This window comes from Thermobia domestica, chromosome 5 (genome assembly GCF_964235325.1).
Source record: "Thermobia domestica chromosome 5, izTheDome1.hap1.1, whole genome shotgun sequence".
In the NCBI taxonomy this organism is placed as follows: Eukaryota; Metazoa; Arthropoda; class Insecta; order Zygentoma; family Lepismatidae; genus Thermobia; species Thermobia domestica.
In genome coordinates this window covers 183,618,045-183,638,103 of record NC_137458.1, presented here as the reverse complement: position 1 = coordinate 183,638,103, position 20,059 = coordinate 183,618,045, and the positions used below count along the sequence as shown (strand labels likewise).

At 38.5% G+C, this 20,059-nt stretch overlaps 1 protein-coding gene across 49 annotated transcripts in view; it reads left to right on the top strand.

The window, feature by feature from the left end:
• LOC145686312 (uncharacterized) overlaps positions 1-20,059 on the top strand; it is a 955,404-nt gene that overhangs the window by 227,255 nt on the left and 708,090 nt on the right. For 30 of the 49 annotated variants that reach the window (XM_081759464.1, XM_081759467.1, XM_081759462.1 and 27 more), the window contains one exon: positions 6,687-6,785. The exons of the other annotated variants lie outside the window; for them this stretch is intronic. In XM_081759464.1, coding sequence (XP_081615590.1) covers positions 6,687-6,785 — 99 coding nt within the window. The remainder of the gene's footprint in view (positions 1-6,686; positions 6,786-20,059) is intronic. 49 annotated transcript variants of the gene reach the window in all.

The following is a 20,059-nucleotide window of genomic DNA, read 5'->3' as shown; positions in this document are numbered from 1 at the left end:
AAAATATCACAGGTGTTAATATCTGGGCTGCATAGAGGCCACTCTAAACCGGTTCAGGAAGACAATGGATAGCAATTAGAGATCACACGATTGCGGAAATTTGCGTGAAGGAAATTAAGAACAGATTCTGTTGTATGCGGTTTATTTCCATCCTGCTGGAACCATTGCCGACGAGGTGGACACCTTTTATGACGAAGGCCAGGATAAAAGTAATACTCAAGCATTTCCAAATAATTTTCTGATGTGACATAGCCATCAAAGAAGAAAGGTCCAATTATGCCACGTTTTGATACAGCACGCCAAATCAAAACCTTTTCCGGATGCAGAGGTGAGTCTACCATTTCATGCAGATTTTCTGTTACCCAAAATCTTACATTTTGTTTACTTCACCTGACAGATAAAAGTAAGCTTCGTCTTTTTACCACAAGTTTTCAATAATGTCTGGGTCATCAGCATTGAACTGAATTGCAAAATACACACACTTAGTTTTGCAATGTTTAATTTTTGAAGCATCTGCATTTTGTAGGGGAACATTTGCAGGTCTTTTCACAAAATACGCCAACATGATGTTACGGATATTGCGTTTTCTGCTGACAAACGTTACAGAGATTTTTCAGTCGGGCTATTTACAACAGATGCCGTCGGGCTATTTACAACAGATGCCGTCGGGCTATTTACAACAGATGCCGTCGGGCTATTCACAACAGATGGCGCTGCAGAATCACTACTGCAATACGCTATTCTGTACACACAGTTGGTCTGGATCCCCCTCTTTGAAATCCTGTAACATTACCAGTCTTATTGAACTGATCAACATAACGCAATATGGACTTGGTGGATGGTGGTGCCCGTGCACAATGATTCTCCAGTCAGAATCGTCATTGCAAACCAACAAGGGAGCGTGATAAAATGAACCAAATCATCAATGAGATTTTCTGCTGCAACGTAAGTCTACGGTTCGTATTGGACTATGCAAAATAAAACAATAAATAAATAAATAAAATAAACATTGTAAAACAAAATTTATACTTTGTTTGCTGTGTATTTACATAGATATATTACTATACTATTATTTAAATACATTGGGTAGCAGCTGGAAATTACGGCTTTTTGGGTGAAACACCCTGTACAATAAGCGTATACGAACTTTGATTCGCTCAGGTCAATTAAGCCACGTAGAATATTTATTACAATGATAACTTGTTTATAATAAAAGAATGAACATAACCTTATCATAAGTTTTAACAATGTTTACTCATAAAAACATTTTCTCTAATTACATTTCATTGCCTTGCGAGAATATTCCGAAAATGGTTAAAAACGTTCTCCTCTTAATATCAGTCCAAATGTGTCCACATCCAAATCTCTTCAAAAGATTCCCAGTCTATACCAAATTTTATAATAGTTATTATGAATTTTAAGAATTGGAACTAGAAATATTACTGATTTCTTACTGTTATTTAAAGGGGAAATATTTATTTCCCCCTTTTTTCTATACAAGAATTTAAGTTGGCAGGTGGAGAGAAGTTTTCTCCCATTTTTACCGCAATGCCGATCAATTTTTGTCACGAATAATAATCATGGACGAAACATGGTTGTATTACTACGATCCTGAAACGAAGCAACAAACAGTGGAGTGGCAGCACTCATTTTCTCTTCACCCCAAGAATTTCAAGAAAGAAGTCTGCTGAAAGAGTGTTTGCAACTTTCTTCTGGGATAAGGATGGAAGGGAAAACTACCTGCCCTAGGGTCAGACATTAAATGGAGAATCTCGGCATTACTCAGAAAACTGAAAGACAAATTGAAAGTGCAATGCCACAAATCCTTTAGGAGTATGCATCTATATATCAATCACTAGAAATATAACTGACATTGCATGATCTAGGGTTTCAATGTTTCTGTCCTCCTTATTCCCCAGATTTAGTTTCGTCTGACTATTACTCACCAAACGCAAATAACACTTAAGGTTAATGCTATGAACAGTGGTGTGTGGAAGAGTCTTCAAATTTTTTAAATGTTCTTGAAAACGGAAGCACGTGCAAGGAAACATTGAACTTCTGGGGAAAATATAAAATAGCTAAACTTCCTTCGTTCCACGTATACTACGTCTGGGTTGGGCTACGAACTTTACAGCAGCTCGTCGCACATTTCTGCTCAGTATGGCAGACAGTATGGTAGACATCACGTCAATGCTTTGAAGCAAGAGAGACCACTAGTACATACCAATTGCTAACTAAAGATCATCACTTTGACAATATATTTTATTGGGAGTTAATCAGTTTAATCCCATACATGTATTATTATATGCAGTAAGGAAAAGCATAACACTTTTCATTTCTTCCAAAAATTAAACTGTTAGTATTCACAAATTAAGCTGTTATAAACCCATCCTATGAATACTGAATATCGAGAATAATGTTTCAGAAAAAATATGTATAGAACCTTTAAATAAAACAAAAAGTGTAATTGAAAACTCCAGATATGGATAAATACAAACCAGTTTTCAATGTATATAATACTATAATTAATGGTTTTACCTTTCTTTTGTTTCTAATCGAAGTTGATCCAGTGCGAAGAAAACATGTCGACGAACTCGAGTATTGTTGTTCGCTAGGCACAATGAAAGCTCTGTTTTCAGTTGAATCAGATCTACAATGTAGCCAATTCTTAAAATACGGGGTGGTCCATAAGTCAGTACAGTGAATTATTTTGCAAACAAACATGATTAAAGCAAATCTGACCAGCGGAGGGCCGACTTGGGTAAAGGAGCTACCGACTGATGCATGCGTGGTGAATGGCGGCCATCTTGGATCCAGGTTAATTTTTTCAAATTGTAAGGTAGGCATCTGGACATCAATTGACACTGTTTTTTTTTTTTTTTTTTTTTTAGGTGAATGCAGTCCCGCAAGCAGAAATGCGTTATCATGTCCCGTTTCAAAGTTATGACGCCCCAAATCCCTCCTACAGGATATGCTACACATGTTGCCCGTCAATTGCAACACACAACCGGAGTCTCTTAATCCAGTTCTCCTGAACCCGTAACAACACAGGGGGGGGGGGGGCTATCACAGGTGTCCTGATTACGTCCCTGTAGGTGTGCAACATCCCGAATCTTCTTCTGATACACCAGGTGTTTTAAGTGTCCCCATAAAAAAATTCAAGGGAGTGAGGTCCGGCGACCGGGCTGGCCACTCCACAGGGCCTCGGCGACCGATCCAACGTCCAGGAAAATGCAGATCCAAGCATTCCCGCACAGGCAGCGCATAGTGTGGTGCGGCACCATGTTGCTGAAAATATCGCGGCAAGATAGCATCAGGTCGGAGAAGCAACGGATACACCAACTCCTGTAACATGCCCAGATATCGGACACCATTTAGGGTACCAGGAATGAATAGGGGTCCTATGATCGACGTGTTCCATATCTACACCACACCATGATATGAGCAGGAGTAACCCTCTTGCATGGATTGATCGCATGTAGGTTTGCATCCGACCAATATCGCATGTTCTGGCGATTCACTTCCCCATCCAAATAAAAGTTTGCCTCGTTTATGAAGAGAACCCTGGCTCGGAAATGCGGATCTCGGTCATATTGTGACAAAGCCCAATTGGCGAATTCCATGCGCCTGTCTGGATCATCCTCTGGAAGGTTGTGGACAAACTGCAGCTTGAAGGGATGCCACTAGTTCGTATGGAGAATCCTCATCACGGAAGCACGTAGTACGCCTGTTATCGCTGACAGTTGTCTTGTGCTGCGCTTCGGACTTTTCACACTCGCAGCAAGCACCATTGTGGATGTCTCCCCATCTGTCGCGGTTCGTGAGGGACCTAACCGTGGTCTGTCGGCAACATTACCAGTTACACTGGATTTCCTAATGAGGTACCTAACGGTATTGTGGCTTATTGCAGGTCTTTCGAGGTGACACGCATTAAAGCCCTGGGCAATCACACGACTGCTTCTTTCCACAGACATTAGGATCTAAATTCTTTCCTGCTTCGTCAGTGCCATCTCGCTCTACCTGCAACGAAAAGAAAACCTGTCAAATTTGAGGCGTCACGTCTTTCTTTCAGCGCTCGTGCCATGTCGCTTTCCCTGCAAGGAAACAAAACCGTCAACCTCTGAGCGTAATAACTTTGGAACGGGACGTGATAACGCATTTCTGCTTGCAGGACTGCATTCCCCTGCAAAAACAGTGTTAATTGATGTCACATGCCTACCTTCCTATTTGAAAAATATAAGCTGAACCCAAGATGGCGGTCATCAAGATGGCCGCCATTCACCACGCATGCATCAATCGGTAGCTCCTTTACCCAAGTCCACCCTCCGCTAGTCAGATTTGCTTTAATCATGTTTGTTTCCAAAATAATCCACTGTACTAACTTACGGACCACCCTGTCCATACGTATATATATAATAATATACCGGGTGGACAATTTAGCTGGAACATCCGTGATAGCGGAGAAACCAGAAGAGGGAGAAAAGCGAAACTTCGCATGAAGCAACTATAAGGAGAGGGACATCGTTTTATGTAATAAACTAAGCATGCTATATCACAAACATCCAAAGTTTGGTGGAAGCCTCTATCACACATACAGCACAACGGAGATGGACAAGACAATGTACATCGGAAGTACCTTATCGTTGGATACTGTGGTCATATGACTTGTTTTGAATATATAGCAACGAAGTTACAAGGGGTTAAAGATTTGATTTTTTTCGAATGGCTATATTTCGAAAAAAATGCTGAGATACGTATCACATCTATTTACTTGTGTGGCTTACAATGATGTGTAAATTATTTTGGCATTTACAGCAATTTGATATCTCAAACCGTTCCCGAGATATGATAAACATCGTTGAAGTTTGCACCACTACTTAAGTCATGTAATTGCGAGGACTTGCTGTAATTACACCTACTAAAAGCTATTCCTGCAATGCTGTGAAAGAGAAGGAAAACAACAATCAGTTTAAATATTATCCAGAAATACGCCATTTTCAGCAGTGTTGCGAACTTGATCAATGTTTATCGTATCTCCGGAACGGCTTAAGATACCGAAGTGTTGTAAACGGGAAAATGATTTATTTGCCAATTGAAAGCCACACAAATAATTAAGATATGATACTTACCTAAGCATGTTTTCGAAATAAAGTCTTTAAAAAAAATCAAATTTTCAAGCCCTTGTAACTTCGTTGCTATTCATTCAAAACAAGTCTACCATGACCATATTATCCAGCGATAAGGTACTTCCGATGTGCATTGTCTTGTCCATCTCAGTTGTGCTGTATGTGTGATAGAGGTTTCCAAACTTTGGATGTTTGTGATATTATAACACCCTTAGTTTGCAACATTGACTAATAAATATGGTATTTTAAATTTTCGTTTTACATGTTGATTTGAAATTTGTAATAATCAGACGTACTGTCATTTGAAAACAAATATAACTATACTGGGATGCCAACACTGTTCTTTGGGTGGTGGTGGTTAATACATATAACGATGTCCCTCTCCTTATAGTTGCTTCATGCAAAGTTTCACTTTTCTCCCTCTTCTGGTTTCTCCGTTATCACGGATGTTCCATATATATTGTCCATTCTATATATATATATATATATGTGTGTGTGTGTGTATATATAAATATTCTTACAGTTGGAAATCAAAATTCGTAAGAATGAACTAGAAATAAAATTTGCAGGGAAAAACACTAATTAGAAAACAGAAATATACTTGCATACCCAGACGCTCAAAGAAGACATCTTGAGCAGTAATACGCTACATAGTAAATGCATGGATAACACAAACTGACAATGACATTGAATATGATACTGACGTATAAAATGCCATATTTAAAGTGTTTTAAGATTGTAGGAGTCGGGGGGGAAAGGAGTAGACACTAGGGGGCGCTCACCCCCTTGCCCCCTCAGGCGTCGTCTCTGTTGAATATGCATTGCGCCATCTGTTTTACTAGAGTTATGCTGTTGCAAAAGCCTCCTAATTTTGAATATTTGTAATACTATAGTACTTTCACCATTGAATATTTAATTAGATATTGTGGGTTTTTGTGTTCTGTTTAAGATGTAAATTTGAAATATGTAATACTTTGGTTCAATGCCGTTAGAAAGATACAACTTCATCTTTAGTTAGCAACACTGTTAACCTGGTAAGTCGATTTTTCATCGTACCAAATTTTATTGCTTTTATTTCAATTAAAATTTATTTCAATAGCGTTTCAAGATAAATAAGTTCCTCATTTATAATGTGTTTTCTAGTTTAGAAGTAATCAATCAATACCTAAATCTTAAGACTGATAGGCATATAGTTAGTCATGCATTTCTTTTCTAACACGAATTAAGTTGCTGCATTTGAGTAAAATCAGAAATGAGAAATATCATGTTTGGTACTTTAATACTTACTATTTAACAAGTGCTTGTGCTTTTTTTTATTACTATTATTATTTATATATATATATATATATATATATATATATATATATATATGTGTGTGTGTGTGTGTGCGTGTGAGAGAGAGAGAGAAAGAAAGAAAGAAATAGCGTGTATGAATTTATAAAATGCAAGTGAATGTTCCTGTAGCAAAGAGTGCATGATGTGTAAATAATAAATACTAATAGACTGTGTATGTAGTTTATGAGTGAAAGAAAACTAACATATGATTATTGCTTGTTGTAGAGGGCAAGTTATGGGGATCTGTCAAAATTCGAAGAGACTGAAACTTTCCTTGTTAAAAGTAGCTCTTCACCTAGATGTGGCGCACAACCAAATGAATGGGTGAGTAATTTGTACCCGTCCCGTATAGTCTTTTCCCTGTAAGAAGTGCGATCATCCTATTTATATTAGTTTAATGTATGTGAATGAATTGTTTAGTAGTAGGTTAAGTGAAAATGTATATTAATTGAAACGTAAAATTGAGTTGTATTTTCTGATAATCATTGTTTAATTAAGCCAAAGAAGTAAAACAGAATGTAATAAACGATGCGTAAGAATTTTTGTTGTAAATTTCAAACACAAATATAAGGAAAGGCCATGACAGTATATGAGCAGACTGATGAACATAGAAACAAACAACATTATGTTAGAAGAAAACAGTTATTGTATCAGTGCATCGATTCCATATTCAGCTGGCACTGTCTTGGTAATGCTTGTCCATACCCATTTCAAAGCTAGTAGGTCCGTGATATTCTTGCCATTGTTCCAGTATTTACGACAGCGCCGATGATTGCTTGTGCGTGATGTCTTACAGCTCACAATACTCCTGTAAGACTCTACGGTCTTAACACTCATTTCTAGCTGGAATAATGAACGGTCGCCATTGGTGACGTAAAATTGAATAATTTCCTGTTGTCTAATTTAGTTTGCCACAGTTTTCATTTGAGCGGTACTCAAGAACTTTGCACACATACGATCTGCTTTGGATATTCCTTCATAACTATTCGTACGAGCAGCTCCTCTGCTTCTGCACATTCACTAACTTCGTGACATTAATTCCTGTGTATCCTTTAAATTCAGTTAGATATAAATTGCACATTTCAGTTTACGTACACAAAATGAATTCGAGCAGGCGTACGTGTACTTGAAAGTATTAAAATTTTACATTAAAGAAAATGTGATATTTAAAAAAAATAATTCCTTAAAATTAATAATAGTAATTCTCTTTAGAAACCGTTAAATTTATTTTTCAAACAGATTAAATTTATTTTCTGGTAAATAAACCGTACTATCAATAAGGTAAAATATAATCGTTGGTCAGGGGCCGTTCACATATTACGTAACGCAATTTTTGACCAAGTTTTAATCTCTCCCTCCCCTTTGTCAAACTTCATAACGCAATGCCGAACCCTTCCTTTCTTTGTTACGTAATACTTGATTTTTTTTCCCACCAGTATTACTGATTTTGCGGGATATTACAATAAGAAAACTATTTTTATTGGTAGAACTTTTTATTAAAATATGTTTGTGTTTTGAATATATTTGTAGTGTTTCTTCGCCAACAAATCAAAGTATTAAAAAATGGTAGTACACTAGTAATATTTTAATCCCATAACTAACTCTATGGCTTATAGAACCCAAAGATTCAGTGCCGCGTTCACAAAGGCTCTCCATTGACTTCTGTGTTTAGCCGACTTGTTCCAGTTTGTACTTTTTATTCCTATTTCTGCGAGATTCATCTTAATATTGTCCTCGTATCTGCGGCTAAATCTTTCTAAAGGTAGTTTTTCGATTGGATTTCCAGTCAAAACTTTTAAAGCATTCCTACTTTCATTCCAGCTACATGACCCTCCCACCTGAGTTTCCTAGATTTGACGACCTTAATAATGTTTGATAAATGGTATAAATTATACCTGGTACAATTCATAGTTATGAAGTTTACCTCTTGGGTCCGAATATTCGTCTCAGGATTTTATTCTCTGATACTTTGTGTTCTTCCCTTAAAGTAAGCGACCGTGTTTCGAAACCACAACAGACATGATTATCGTTTTATATATTTTAATCTTCAAATTTCTCGACAGAATACGCGGCAACAAAGGTTTTGAACTGAATAACACGAATTTCCTGCTTTCAGTCGACATTTATTCTCTTCGTGGATATATTTTCAGTCTGTTAATATTGATCGTATATATTTGAAAACCTCTACTTTATCGAAAGTATAATTTGATATTTTGACTCATCCATATTGCAACATTACGGTCCCGGCAGACTTCCATGTATTTAGTTTTCTCTGCATTTTAGTTCCAAACCCATGTTCCTTGAAGCGTTTAATAAGATACCTGCATTTCTTTGTATTGTTCTCCTATCATCCCCTATCAGATTTACATCGTCAGCATACCCATAAACTGGTGACTACCGTTCAGCTCTAGACCTTGGTTGGTGTCTGATTTTCCTTGGAACGTGCTCCAGAACAAAGTTGAATAATACATAATGACGATAACGCGTCTCATTGTTTCAGCCCATTTTCGGCGTGTAAGCTCGTGGCTAAGAATTTTCCAATTCGGACTTTCGGATTTATTTAGACACATCTTAGTTAATCTAACTAGCTTTCTCGGTATTCCAAATTCTTGTAGTGGTTCCCTCTTAACTGAATCATAGACTTTCAAAAATCAATAAATGATTGATGTACCAGGGTATTGTATTTCCATTTCTTTTGGAGTATTTATCAAATGGAGTAAATATCTGGTCGATATTTGATCGATTTCGTCTAAGTCCGTACTGATAATCTCCAATAATTTCATCTACGTATGGGGTCAATCTTGCTTATAAGATGTTGACAGAAGAGAAATGCCTGGATAATTATTACAATTGTTTTGTCGTCTTTCTTGTGAGTTTGAATAATGATTGATTCTTTCCACTCTTGTGCAATTCCTCCTTGTTCCAGATAAGGGGAAAGAGTTTGTATCTTGCTCGACAATTTTTCCCTCCAGCTAAAATTAACTTAGAATTTCGTCTACACCTGGAGATTTGTTTCTTTAATTTCTTTATAGCAATTTCCAGTTCTGTTCAGTTAGGCTCTGGAATATACGGATCTGCTGTATGCATTTTCCTTTCTTCACGAAGATTAGCTTTTGACTGCATGTTAAGTAAATCGTCAAAGAAATATTTTTATCTATTTAAGATGTTACTTGTATCAGTGAGAATTGTTCCGATGGCTTTCTTTAATATATAAGCGCGAGATTGATAACCTATCTTAAATTCGTTGATACCTTTATACATGTCCCGAATGTTTGCTTTTACTATTATTTTCAAGTTCATTAACTTTCAGAAATATCGTTTCTTCTAAAAGTTTTGGAAATCTCCCGCCTGATGTCAAGAAATTTTGTGTAGTTTATTGATTGGATTTTGTAGCCATAGATTTGGCGTATTTTCTCTTCTCTGCTAATGTAATGCATTCCTGGTCAAACTATGGTTTCTTTCTGTTTTCGCGTGCCCCAGTTCTTGCTTTGCTGAAATTTTAATGCTGTTCCTAATTTCAACCTAAGTATCCTGAACATCCGTGGGCTCCAAAACTTCTAAACCTCCAAACCTTCAATCTGGTATGCTTAGTGCATTTGAAGTTCACCAGTGTCGACGATGCAAAAGTCTTCTTCTCGTCTACTACAGTTTGTCCCTTTTCAAATTCGTCTTGTCTGCTTATTCTCTAATTTATTTAAATTAAACGTCTCCATTTATAGATGTTGAATATTTCCTTTATTCAACGACAATCTTTCTCATTATCACTGATACCAGGTAGTGATTAGTGTGAAAGTCAGCTCCTGTGAATGACCAAACATCAATTATGCTAGACTGTATTCTTCTTTCTATTATAACGTGACCAATTTGATTGTGTTTTTCCACCTGTTGAGGTCCAATTGTATTTATGAACGTCGTGATGTGGGAAGTTTTGTATTCTTCACGATAGTGCTTTTGAATGTTGAAAAGTACACGAGTATAAAGCCGTTGTCATTATTTTCCTTATGCAGACTTTCATTCCCTACAATCGGTTTCTCGTTCTACCTTCGCATTGAAATCTCCTAATCGAATTTCACATGATATCGCGGGAGTTGGTCAAATACCCGTGCTAGTGTTTCGCAAAGACTGTCTTTTATGTCTTCATCCTTATCTTCCGTTGAGGCATGTACACTCATGTCCAAAATTATCGTCGCATGTCTATAAATATGTTGTTGTAGGAATATAATTTGATAACGAATTCGCCCGGTATTTCTTATAATGTGTATGGCAAATGTAGTATGTGTGTAATCGGCAAAGACATGTGTATGGCAAATTTCATGTCAAAGAGCAGTAAATAAGTACAATAAAATGAAAATGAAACTTTCTTGTCCATTCAACATCATTTTGTTTTACTCATTCTAATTTTCGTATTTATAATTCTTTTCCTATGAAATTTACCACAGATATATATTCCCGATTATACACATAGTATCAGTATTAAAAGTATCCTGCAAAGTCATTATCAAATTGTGTTCTTACAAGAAGATAGTTATAGATATGCGACAATCATTTTGGACACGAGTGTACATTTACAATAATATCTCATCGCCGACCTTTAAGAGTAATAAAAGACAGTCTATCATTAATAAATTCAACCTGTTTAATTGCTGATACTATTCGTTTGTGAACGAAAAACCCTGTTTTTAGTTGATTTTTGTTTCCTTACCTGTAAAAGAACGTAAAATTTCCGGAGTTTATTTATTTATTTATTTATTTATTTATTTATTTATAAAAAAAGAGAACTGAATAAAATGTTTTGTTTAAAAGGTTGCATATATACGTGAGACTAAAAATTACAGCAAAAGAAAACAAAAGTGTTACATAACAAAGACGTAAACACCCTCTTCCCCCTTGTCACATTTTGTAACGCACGGCCGAACCCCCTCCTCCCGTTGCCGCGTTACGTAAAATATGTGGATGGCCCCTTATGTTACTTCGATGCTCACCTCTCTCCCTCCTTGTATATATAATATATGGTGTCCCGTAATTCCTATTATAGCGTTTGGAAGTTGAAAGTAGACATCAAAACAAACAACAAAATATATGGACAAAGACTCGAAAGCGACGTCGTTTAAGAGTTACGAGCGTGGGAAATTTGGCGGCATAAACATTTGAAACGCAGTAGTACAAGGACGAATAATCTCGACACTGTCTGTGGAATTGCACACAGGAAGTTATAGGCGTAGTATACAAAAATATCAAAATCAAACCTCCAGAACAATTGTGCAAGGGATTTTTCCAAAGTAAGTAGTGGATTCCCGCTATGTTTGCAAATAAAGATCGGTAAAAATAAGCTGGAAAGGAAAGAGTGTTTCATATTAAAGTAGAATTCCTCTGTGCCATGTCGATAGTGGAAACTCCAGTGTGGAGAATTGTGGAGTTGCTATGAGTGGTTGCATAACTACCAGTAAACTAATTTCAACCATATCAGAAACATTAGTGTATTATTGAAAGTTGATTAATTTGTTATCAATGCATGCAGTGTTGCACTCTTCATTGGTAGTATCACAAACAAGTACGGAGTCTTTTTCGTAACATTTTGTTGCTGAATCCACAAAATAGTATGTTGTACGTCTTGTATTAATGTGTTGTCAAACCCGTAATCTACATGATATGTAGACTGTCCTTATGCACTAACGCACCCTACAGTGGAAATGACATATGTTGTTTGAATGTTTGCACTTACATAAAACTACATGGAGTGATACGTGAAAGAAAGTTCGTGAATCTTACAGAATGATGCTGAAGATATGACCTGACACAATAGTATACTACAGAGCAGGAGGCATGCCAGTAGAAAGGAAAACTGAAGTGGGAAGTGAATAGTACCATTCAATCGTGTTCTCTTTGCACAAGCAACCACTAGTGCGAGAAAGGGCGGGCATTAAGAGTTCGTGCGACAAATGCACAATACAATAAGTATGTTTCCAACACAAGACAGTCTCAACACTCAAAGGAAACATTGGTCATTAGGTCAGTACATGTCATTTACCAAGTTCGAACCGACGAGTACGCATTGTGATGATCCAAGTTACGCAAGTCGGGAGTCCATTGCATGAAGCGAATTGTGCTGCAAGAGTGGCTGGAAGCAACGCCAACTAACAACAGATGTATCACCGACGCCTGTTCGGATAGACGAGATCGAAAACGGCTGGCGTGTCTCAAATTTCCTCAGCCGCGGCTGAATGCATGCCAGGAGATCTTGCTTCGACTCAACCGGAGTCTCATACATCAACGTCTTCATGCAACCTCATAAAAGAAATCCAATGACTTCAGGTCTGGCGAGCGTGGTGGCCATGCTCTTGGACCACTACAGCCCATCCATTGTTCAAAGGAAGTATTTAAATAATCCAGGATAGCTCGTGTGAAGTGCGGAGGGGTACTGTCATGTTGAAACTACATGTGCTGTCGGATTCCAAGAGGAATTTCTTCCATTAACACCGGCAGTATCTCCTGGGAAAAGATTAAATATTTTGCACCGGTGAGATGTGCTAGAAGAAGATATGGTCCAATTAACCGTCCACTTATGATGCCTGCCCATACGTTCACACTAAATCGTTCCTGAAATGCGCGCTCTCGAACAGCATGAGGATTTTCTGCTGCCCACATGTGGCTGTTATTTTAGTTAATTACACCATCCCTAGATAAGGTCGCCTCCGTTGGAGAAATGCAGGATCCTCTTCAGAGCGGTGAAAACTCTCTGACAGAAGTCTACACGTGTCTCATAATCGGCTGCACCAAGACTTTGAACTCACGTATGATATGGATGCAGATGTTCGTGGTGTAACACCCGCGAAACAATTGTCCTGCTCCCACACAAGTCATGTGCCATGCGTCGAATGCTCATCGAAGGATCTCCTTCCGCGCGTAGAAGCACTTCCTCTTCAAACTGCAGGGTTCGTACACGCCTCGGAGCACCATTGTCGATTCTGTTGTCTGTGAAGGTACTTAAAAATGATTTTTTAGTATACTTTTAATACTGATACTGTGTATAATCGGGAAATGTACTTATTTATTAAAGTAAGTCGTAACAGTTACAATAACAGTTAATGTTATCTTCTTCAGACGGTTAATTATCATATGTATGTTCATAATATTAAATTACTATTAATAATGCTAAATTAAAACAGTTATACTCCGTTAAATTATATGATTTACAAAATGGCAAAGCTTACGAAATAACATGAAAATTAATTCTATCACAGAAAGAGTTTTAGAGAACAGGTGAAAGATTTTTAGTACATTTAGATGGGAAGTATAAAACCCCAATGCCACAATGATATTATGAAGATACAGAGCAAGAAATTACAGATATGAAAAAATATAAGCTATTTATGCATTATGATCTTATGAATCCGTTAAATAATGGATATTCTATACATCAAATATTTTTCAAGAATGAGCCGCTAAAATGAATTATTTTTGAAAATTTATAAGGGAAAATTTATGTTTAATTAAGATAAAAGATTTCTTCTAACTTGTGTGAGGGGAAGATGCTTAAGATACTAATCGCATTGCCTCTTTGTATAGCTATTCTAATGCGTTGTACTAAAAATTGTTGGCTTCTGGCGTCGCCTGGTTTAGTAATCAAATTGGAACCCAGTTCTTTCAAAAATTTGTGAGCTTCTTTGCTGAAAACCCTCATAGTTTCAGTTGCAAAAGCAACGAAAAGATGCTCTTCTTTCAGTTTAGAATATTTGGAGTGTTTTCTCTTGCAGGCCACTTCAGCTGCACTACCTGCTTCGTTTTGTGTTGATGGCAAATAAGATGGTGCAAAGGTATCCACGCATGTGACATCCCATATCAACCGTTGACCCATTTTCCATGGAGTTAGGGTAATTCCATCTGGCCGCTTTCCATCTTCTCGAAACATTCCTGGTGGTTCCAAAATGCTTGGAAAATCAATGCTCGCTAGTGTTCGTTTTATTATGTTGTTCAATTCACCATGGCGTACTAATCGTCCTCCACTTTTAGTACAACTTAGTGCGTGTAACCCTTTTTCATCCATTCTGCTTTGGCATGTACAAGTAAATGTATGGCAGATATTTACCCCCAGACGCAAGGCTACACATATTTGAAAAACTTTGTTATCTAAGAAAGTTCCAATTGTTGTAGATGGCGTGGCTTGCAACCAAGCACCGGTCTCTTTTTCCTGTAAAGCTTTCATACGCACAGTGTCAATTATACTTTCAGGAATTACTTCATTATCTATTACTTCCTGTAATAATATTGCATCCCAACTTTTTTGTAATTCTTTTGCCTTAGGAATTTTACTGTTGTAGACCCCCTTCCAAATTTCCAAAGCCTCATCCATGTGATGTATAACCACGTTGTCAACTGAACTATTTAAAATATTGGAGACAAGTGGACGCACCCCATGGCAAGAGGAAAGGAAGGCTGGTAGGCTCAAGTCCGATGCTTTCCGTATGTTTAGACCTCCTAGGCGGACTGGAAGGCTTGCTTGTGTCCATTGGGTTTCGTTTAGGGAATAGTTGATTATTAGCTGTAAGGCCTTTTTCAAATAATTATCTATCTGTAAAACTTTAGATGGTCTTTTCCATGTTGGAACAGTTCTTAAAAAGTACGTTAGCTTTCGAATGCCGAAGCAATTTTTGAGAAGAAAATAAGCTATGTGATTTGGTAAATATTTTAGTCTCTCAGTTATTAGTTTGAAACTATTCATATGTTTCTCGAAATGGATATCATACCCTTCTTCGTGGAGCGGAGACCCTAATAACGATAATTCATCTGGTTGTAATCGGGAAATGTATATTTGTGGTAAATTTCATAGGAAAAGAATTATAAATACGAAAATTAGAATGAGTAAAATAAAATGTTGCTAAATGGACAAGAAAATTTTATTTTCGTTTTATTGTTCTTATTTACTGCTCTTTTGACATGAAATTTGCCACATACATGTCTTTGCCGATTATACACATACTAACATTATACGAAAACCGGACGAATTCGTTGTCAAATTATATTCCTACAACAACGTATTTATAGATATGCGACAATAATTTTGGACATGAATATACCTGTCTCCATCCATCCATCCATCGATCGATCGTTGACTCCTTTGCTGAAACCAGTGAAGTCTGTGGTAAGCTACAGTGGGTAGATGGTCTTTTCTTTTCCAGGATTTTGATTTGACTTTATCATTTCATTCAATAGTGACACGTGGACATACAGCTTAATGTAGGGTCCAAATTACATGAGCCCCCGCCGGGAATCGAATCCAGGTCTTCCACGCCATCCTCTTCCAGGAAAAAAAAATCGCGTCAGCTTTACTGGCCAGTTTAAAGAAAACCTGAAAAGAACTTTCCTGCATTTAAACCACTCGGTGTGCTCAGAACACTTCTAGTGCGACGTTGAATGGAGTCATAGAGGTCGTAAATGCTAGCAAGTGAAATGTTAAAACCATTCCGCGTACAGTGCACCACTCAGTTCCGGAAGAGAACATGAAGGCTGAAATTGCGTTGTCTCGAAGAGGGATCACAGATGTTCAGTTACATCCATGTCCGGGTGGGTCAAGGGAGGTCTTAAAGTTAATTGCGATGTTGTTCAAACGACACCGCAACAAATCTAGCGCATTATCACCCTGGGATATGGTATAATTTCCTGGAAACATAATCTGGATCGTCGTATGTACATGGCGCCCTAAAATGGTGATATACTCACAGGCAGTGACGCGTTCGGTGTCAACACAGAACCCAATGTAAACTAGGATATTGCAGCCCACAGCATTACAAAGCCGTCGTAAATTCCCATGGTTGGGTAGAGACAGTGTGGGTCAATTGGTTCTTTAGACGTTCGCTACACACAAACATGGCTTGTGGTTTGAAATAAGGTGGACTAATATGATCTTGAAGCTTTGCTGGCGTCTACTATTAATCCAATGTTCTCGGGATTGCTGCCACAGTGAGTGTTGCTGAGCTTTCGTTACCATACAGCGGCAACATCTTCAGAGCTATGTGTTGGAGTGTGCTGGTCGTACAACTTATATTGTGGTCTTTAGGAATTGCTGTGTTTCTATTGGTTGGTTTTGTTGGCCAATGGCGTGCTCTGATTTTGCTGGTGGAAACTGCTCTCTGATTGGTGGGAACTGCTCTTTTCGTACTGAGAAGTTGGATCCAGATGTCAGGTAGATGATAACCTTCGTCTCTGTTGAGGGATGGCTTGTATGAACGGATGAATAGAGATTCATGTATTTTCCTGTCCCAGAACTGTTTGCTTTTCTTTAGTACTTCAATTTGGTCCCACATGGCTGTATGATTGTATTGTATGCAGTGTTTGGCTATTGCAGATTTTTCAGGTTGTTTAAGTCTGGTGTGTCGCTGGTGTTCTTTCATTCTGTCTTCAATGTTCCTTCCCGTTTCACCTATGTAAGTGGCGTTACATTCACAGGTGATCCTATAGATGCCTGGTGTCTTTAATCCCAATGGGTCTTTTGCAGTTGGTAGTAAACTCCTGATCTTCGGTGGAGGGCAGTGTACAGTCTTGATGTTGAATTTCTTCAATAGTCTTGCTAGTTGGTTGGAGGTTTTTCCCCATATATGGAATAACTGCAATATTTTCCTTGTCTGCCGTGTTGTCCTCTTTAGTGGTGCAATTTCTGCTACTGTATTTTCTCATGGCTGTCTTGATCTGTTTCGACGAATATCCGTTGAATTTGAATACCGTTTCCAGGTGAGACAGTTCTGTGCTTATATTATCTGGATCTGCTATTTGGTATGCTCTGTGTATTAGAGTATTTAACACTCCCATCTTCTGTGCAGGATGATGAAAACTGGTCGCATCGAGGTAGAGATCAGTGTGCGTGGGTTTCCTGTAGATTGAATGGCCTAGACTTCCATTTGGTTTCTTGTATACGAGTACGTCCAGGAACGGGAGTCTTCCTTCTGTTTCTGTTTCCATAGTGAACTGGATGTTGCGGTGTATAGAATTCAGATGCTTCAGGAATTCGTCGAGTTTCTGTCTGCCATGGGGCCATATGACGAATGTGTCGTCTACATATCTATAGAATACTTTAGGTTTGTATGTTGCTGTTTCTAGCGCCTTGTGTTCAAAATACTCCATATAGAAGTTCGCTATTACTGGAGAGAGAGGAGAGCCCATTGCCACGCCATCACTTTGTTCAAAGAAATTGTCTTGGTAACTGAAGTAGGTAGACGTTAGGGTGTGTCTGAAGAGATGTACTATATCCTTGCTGAAGTGCGATTCCAGGAGTTTAATAGAATCTTCTAGTTGTACCCTCGTAAAGAGAGAAACCACAACGGGTCCTTATCAGGACCAGCCACGCTCTAGTCAGGGAACAAATACAGGAACTTCACAGAAGACTAGACCAGCACGACAGGGAATTGAAGCATCTACTTCTGTATCTACCAACAGTGCTCCACTCCTGGGACTGGGAATGGGTAGATTCCATCACGTATGCTTATGGTAGCAGGCAGCAGGAATTACACACAGTTCATCTTAAGAAGAAATTCGAAAAGCTTAACCGAAGACAAAACCCTGAACCATCTCATCGGAGCAGAGAAAAAGCAGTGGTGAATCTCCCCAGCAAAAGACTAAGTGAAGCAGCTACAAGTCTTCTATGCAAAGGCCTGAAATTCGCTCCAACGCCAAAACACATTCCCATCATGGAAACTGTAAGCGCTATTGAACAAGCAATAAAACACTTAGACCAAGAAGCAGCAGACCACATACGCACACAAGCCGTTACGGTCCTTTTGAGGGCCAAGCAGCAGAAGCCGAAATACAACCTATCCAGAGAAGAAAGGAAAGCCCTCAATGACCTACGAGCAGATAACAGCATCATAATATTACCAGCAGACAAGGGGAATGCGACCGTCATTCTCAACAGGGAAGACTACCACTCCAAATTGACATGCCTACTGGAAGATCCAGCATATAGGAAAATTGACAGAGATCCAACCAAGGCCATCGAAAAGAAAACCTACAGATTAATACAAAGTTCCAGTCTGAATGAAGAAGAAAAGAAGAGGCTTAAACCTTCCGGTTCAATACCACCAAGGATTTATGGCCTTCCGAAGATACACAAGAAAGAAGTTCCATTACGACCCATAGTCAACACCAGAGGAGGCCCCACGTACAACCTGGCCAAGAAACTAACTGGACTGCTACAGCCACTAACAGGAGAGTGTACACACCACATCAGAAACTCCAGCCATTTCGTACAACTACTACACAGCATCAAGACAAACGCCGACGACATACTCGTCAGCTTTGATGTGGTTTCTCTCTTTACGATGGTACCACTAGAAGATTCTATTAAACTCCTGGAATCGCACTTCAGCAAGGATATAGTACATCTCTTCAGACACACCCTAACGTCTACCTACTTCAGTTACCAAGACAATTTCTTTGAACAAAGCGATGGTGTGGCAATGGGCTCTCCTCTCTCTCCAGTAATAGCGAACTTCTATATGGAGTATTTTGAACACAAGGCGCTAGAAACAGCAACATACAAACCTAAAGTATTCTATAGATATGTAGACGACACATTCGTCATATGGCCCCATGGCAGACAGAAACTCAACGAATTCCTGAAGCATCTGAATTCTATACACCGCAACATCCAGTTCACTATGGAAACAGAAACAGAAGGAAGACTCCCGTTCCTGGACGTACTCGTATACAAGAAACCAAATGGAAGTCGAGGCCATTCAATCTACAGGAAACCCACGCACACTGATCTCTACCTCGATGCGACCAGTTTTCATCATCCTGCACAGAAGATGGGAGTGTTAAATACTCTAATACACAGAGCATACCAAATAGCAGATCCAGATAATATAAGCACAGAACTGTCTCACCTGGAAACGGTATTCAAATTCAACGGATATTCGTCGAAACAGATCAAGACAGCCATGAGAAAATACAGTAGCAGAAATTGCACCACTAAAGAGGACAACACGGCAGACAAGGAAAATATTGCAGTTATTCCATATATGGGAAAAACCTCCAACCAACTAGCAAGACTATTGAAGAAATTCAACATCAAGACTGTACACTGCCCTCCACCGAAGATCAGGAGTTTACTACCAACTGCAAAAGACCCATTGGGATTAAAGACACCAGGCATCTATAGGATCACCTGTGAATGTAACGCCACTTACATAGGTGAAACGGGAAGGAACATTGAAGACAGAATGAAAGAACACCAGCGACACACCAGACTTAAACAACCTGAAAAATCTGCAATAGCCGAACACTGCATACAATACAATCATACAGCCATGTGGGACCAAATTGAAGTACTAAAGAAAAGCAAACAGTTCTGGGACAGGAAAATACATGAATATCTATTCATCCGTTCATACAAGCCATCCCTCAACAGAGACGAAGGTTATCATCTACCTGACATCTGGATCCAACTTCTCAGTACGAAAAGAGCAGTTCCCACCAATCAGAGAGCAGTTTCCACCAGCAAAATCAGAGCACGCCATTGGCCAACAAAACCAACCAATAGAAACACAGCAATTCCTAAAGACCACAATATAAGTTGTACGACCAGCACACTCCAACACATAGCTCTG